Here is a 4817-nt window from a genome sequence, read left to right on the forward strand (position 1 = left end):
CAAGGGAGCTTTGGGAGTGGCTGGGGCAGATCTCTCATTTGCATATCTGATTTGGAAATATAACACTAAACCCCCTTCTTGCATGGATTTAACTTGCACCCAAGAGTCCCCTACTGTGTATTGCTACTTATTTTTTTATGATAAGTGGTGATTACCAGTTGACAGGTTTTATTTGTTGAATTATAAATGGTTTTGTATTATCATCCTGAATGGCCTGTACTCAAGGTTTGGTAGGGTATGTGTTTTCATTTCATTTACCAAATTGAATTTTTGCTCTTTTAGTATTTGTCTAGAAGGCTTTCTGAAGTCAGGAAGCCCATTTATTTGGTGAAAAAAGATTCTGTATTAATATTAATATTTCTCATACAACATAAATAGGGTCTTTTATGAATAAAAAGATCTTGCACTTGGAAATCTTGATAAAGCTGTGTGCTTCCATACACTCTAGCAGTTTTGATTCCTAATATTTGACCTTAGGTGTGGGAACGGGTCTTTTTTGCAATTTGATTTCCAATTGATCAGCACGCTATAGAAAATAGACCCATAAAGCAACCTCAGCAGTGACAAATGTCACTGGGTCACTTGGGTTTATACGTCGGGGTCCAGTAGTGAAGCTCCGCTCCTGTTTAGCCTCCGAAGCCGTACAGGGTGCGGCCATGGCGCTTCAGCAAGTACACCACGTCCATGGCGGTGACGGTCTTCCTCTTGGCATGCTCGTTGTAGGTGACGGCGTCGCGGATGACGTTCTCCAGGAACACCTTCAGCACCCCGCGGGTCTCCTCGTAGATCAGCCCGGAGATCCGCTTCACTCCCCCACGGCGAGCCAGGCGGCGGATGGCGGGCTTGGTGATTCCCTGGATGTTGTCACGGAGAACCTTACGGTGACGCTTAGCGCCTCCTTTCCCGAGTCCCTTTCCGCCTTTGCCTCTTCCAGACATCTTCTAGTTATCAGCTGTGAACACGACACACACTGCTCATCTTTGATGTATAATAGACATCTTTCTTTGATGTCTATTATACATCAAAGAAAGATTTTTATAGGTGTAGAAACTAGTAAATAAAGCCAATGATTTGTTTTAGAAACGTATTCTTAAAATATACAATTATTCACACCTGAACAATATGTAGTTCAAATTATACATTATATACAATATAGTATTCAAATATCTAATCATCATAAAAAACACAACTAGTAAACTTCAGTTACAAATTCTAGTAACATGGCAATATATATAGTAATGACAAACACAAACTAATTACATGAACACGCTAATATTTAACTCAAAACCACATTTCGATTCAAATATAAATTTTTAAAATTTACAACTTCTTTATTTCCACGAAAATATTATTAATGTAGCACAAACGCTACTTTCTAATAAAGACAGAAAGAAACTGTTTGTTTTGTGTCTACTGGTGATCCTCCTCTCGATACTAATGAAATGTTTAATATGATCCCTCGAGAAAAAAAAGGAATCAATTTCCACCTGGAATGATTGATGCCCCATCAAACATTTTGTAATATCCCTGGAAGTTTATACTGTAGAATCCTGGTTCGTGGCTTAAATTCAAGGTAAATTAGGAACGAGTTAAGGAACTCGGAAACGAGACTAAGGAAACGAGTTGGAAACTTGATGTCGAAGTGGGATTTAAATCACCCATTTCACATTTTACTTCATTGGGCAGTATGTGCCAGAGAGCAATGCCACAGCATCCCTTCGATAGCTCAGTTGGTAGAGCGGAGGACTGTAGTGGGGTCAACAGGGAATCCTTAGGTCGCTGGTTCGATTCCGGCTCGAAGGAAGGTGCTTTTCATGTAATTTAATCAAAGAGTTAAAAAAGCGAATCTTTTTTATTCAGACATTGATCAAAAGCTCAATAATCGACTAAGCAAAGGCTCCTGTTCCGAATTCAGCCCAATTCAATTTTTTTGGCCAAGATCTGATCTTTGAATTAAGGGACTACACTGTCTGCTTTGTAATTCAAAAATACATACAAATGTCAAGTTTTTTGTAGATATAAAGGTGTTCTCTGTTTTCAAAGGATAGTTACTTAATTGGCATAATGATTTGGTATTGATTTTGTATCGTTGTATTATAAAGTTTGTGCTTTCTGTGTTTTTATCGTATTGTGAACTTATTTTTTAAACAAATGCTTGCAAAGGCAAACACGGCACACATCTGTTTATACCAGCGGTGAATTGTACATTTTTATTAAGTACAAGCTACTGTGCACTTCTGGGAGTATAACAGGTTCGATATAAAGTGGCAAAAATATAAAAGGGGAAAATACCCCAGATTGCGTGTAAAGCCCTCGTTGTGATTGTTTTAGATAAAAATGGCGTACTGTGCACGAAATTTTGCAGAAACACAATCTGATATTTTGATAATTATTATTTTAATAATTTTATAAGTATGAGGCCCCGGATCCAAATCTTCAGTTCTGATTTTTTTAAGTGATATCTTTCCTTCCTGTCGTGGAAGTCACACGATGTGAGCAATTGTTTTTTTTTTACGTTACGATCCAAAGAGCCTCAGACTCACTGTAACCAAACCAGGATGGATTGTGCTGGGAGCCGGACTGAGCTCATTCTCACTCCCTGTGCTGAAAACAGAATTAGCTCTTCCCAGAACATCGTCTACAGCTGCTGGATTGTGCTCTGCATCTTACTGCTCCGGCAGTTACTTTGACGAAAGACAAATCACTTGTGCGCTTTTAACCTTCTCGCAGCTACGGGCGAGACTGACGCTCATGATATGAAGGCACCCGCTGGTATACCTTCTCTAACTTTCAGTCGCGACAGACTTCGCTTTTTTAAAAAAAAAGTAGATATTGCCCTGAAAAAAGCATTAGCTTTATCAGTTTTATATTAATCTATTTTGAATCAAAGTTTGATATTTTGTTTTATTTTTTATTGCATTTTACATAATAATAATAATCATTATTGCTTACACTTATATAGCATTGTTCTGGATACTCCACTCAATGCGCTTTACAGGTAATGGGGACTCCCCTCCACCACCACCATTCTCCTGAATGATCACAGAGAGTCAGGACCTCGGTTTTACGTCTCAGCCGAAGGACGGCACCTGTTTACAGTTTAGCGTCCCCGTCATTGTACATTGTACAGCAGTACAGTTGATGTTCATGGACTGATGCACACAACTCCAGTGATAAAGCCCTTTTGTAAATATTGTAGAAGAATGTTAAAGGGCGAAACAACGCTCCAACCACATGAATGGTAACAAGAAGGATCGTGTTCTTATTTAATATGTGCTTTTGAATTGCCTTGTCAATACACACAGGCTTTAGAGATGGACAAATAATTGAGTGAATCAAATTAGTTTTTGTTGGTCGTCTGTGTCTTCATAACTTTGTAGGTAAGAGAGAGGATTGCGAAAATGTGCAGGTGCTTCTCAGAAGTGCGTTGGAGGTATAGGTTCCTTTAAATAACTGAGCCAGTGCATCCCCAAATCTTCTCAAGATGATCTGTGATCTGGTAACACATCTCCTGAAACTAACATTCGAGGTAGGAAGTGTGCTCTTAAACACCAAAACACTCAAAAAGGAAGAAGCAGATCTCTGTACACAAGACGGTAGTGCGATATTAGAATTTCAGAGTTCTTGACGGATTCAGGCTCCTTCTCAGAGGTCCTTGCTCGCCAAATAACTTCGCATCTGAGGAAGAGCACCACGGAAAAAACCCAATTCAACAAGAGAGCGCGTTGGTTGCTCTTGCTCTTAATGCAAGGAGCTGTTTTTTTTTTCCTCGCAATAATAATTATTAACCAGAAACAGCAGCACAGGTAGGTCGCATTTGTGATTATGTTTTCTCTATGAAAAAAAAGACATTTTTCCGTTGCACGATTTCTCGTTTTTTATCAAAGCGTACAGAAATAAAAAAGAAGAAGAAATAGTGTCGCAAAAGAACTCTGTCGCCCTTGGGAGATGTCAAACGCATTGGACATGAAAATGGCAGATAAAAGTCAGTTCTCTTCGTTTCTCAGTGTCGGGGCTGCTATGTAAAAGAGGGAATTTGCTCTGAGCGCAGGTTCAGCGCTTACTGAACGCAGATGTCAGTAGCGGTGTGTCCAAGCGGCTGTAAAAGGTGAAGGTCGTCCTGTCACCGTAGCCTAGTTGGTTAAAGCGCTTCTCTATTAAACAAAAGAACCGAGATTCAAATCCCAGCCGTGTCTTTCTTCCTATCTTGTAGTACAGAACGTATCATTTCGGGCAATCACAAAGGGCTTGATTTCGTTAATTGCATGTGTTCATTTCCTTTCTGGAAAACTTGTTTTTGATGAAATTCACACAGCTTGCGAAAAATGAAATTCAATTATTGGTTATCAGTGCAGAAGAAATATTACAGGCTGGCAAAATAAACGGGAAGAGATTTTTTTTTTTAACCGAAAACTTGTGATTCGAGAAATGACCTTACCAATCAGTCTCTGTGGCGCAATCGGTTAGCGCGTTCGGCTGTTAACCGAAAGGTTGGTGGTTCGAGTCCACCCAGGGACGGGGTTCTCTTGCGATGTAAACGTTGTCTTCAGTCCATTGGATTTCTCAGCGAAACCATAACCATTTTAATATTTGCAGGAAATGCGAGTGTTTAACACGTGTCAGGGTCACCTGGAAATGTCCAATAATGCCCAACATTGCAACTCCCCAGAAAACCATATTCAGTCAAAAGAAATTATCGTCGAATCTTCATTTATACTCCAGTTGAATCCTCTGCTGAAATATTTTAAAAATACAATGCAGGTTTGTTTGAGAACTTGACAAGCATTCTTACAATAGCACCGTGCAGTTGGATTTTG

The 4817-nt window shown here is 39.5% G+C and overlaps 1 protein-coding gene and 3 non-coding genes across 4 annotated transcripts; 3 read left to right on the plus strand and 1 right to left on the minus strand.

Moving 5' to 3' along the window:
- Positions 1-264: 264 nt before the first annotated feature.
- Positions 265-320, plus strand: LOC148664477 (U7 small nuclear RNA). The gene has a single exon (XR_015938946.1). It is a non-coding gene; the product is annotated as a U7 small nuclear RNA (small nuclear RNA).
- A 306-nt stretch (positions 321-626) lies between these two features.
- On the minus strand, positions 627-939 carry LOC148664478 (histone H4-like). The gene has a single exon (XM_088631498.1). It carries the CDS (start codon positions 936-938, stop codon positions 627-629), a length of 312 nt encoding a protein of 103 aa, XP_088487624.1. The 5' UTR covers position 939.
- A 776-nt stretch (positions 940-1715) lies between these two features.
- Positions 1716-1803, plus strand: trnay-gua (transfer RNA tyrosine (anticodon GUA)). The gene is given in 2 exon segments: positions 1716-1752; positions 1768-1803. It is a non-coding gene; the product is annotated as a tRNA-Tyr (tRNA).
- Positions 1804-4444: 2641 nt separating this feature from the next.
- Positions 4445-4518, plus strand: trnan-guu (transfer RNA asparagine (anticodon GUU)). The gene has a single exon. It is a non-coding gene; the product is annotated as a tRNA-Asn (tRNA).
- Positions 4519-4817: the final 299 nt, after the last annotated feature.

This window comes from Lepisosteus platostomus, chromosome 5, assembly GCF_059453375.1.
Source record: "Lepisosteus platostomus isolate fLepPlt1 chromosome 5, fLepPlt1.hap1, whole genome shotgun sequence".
NCBI classification, from domain to species: Eukaryota; Metazoa; Chordata; class Actinopteri; order Semionotiformes; family Lepisosteidae; genus Lepisosteus; species Lepisosteus platostomus.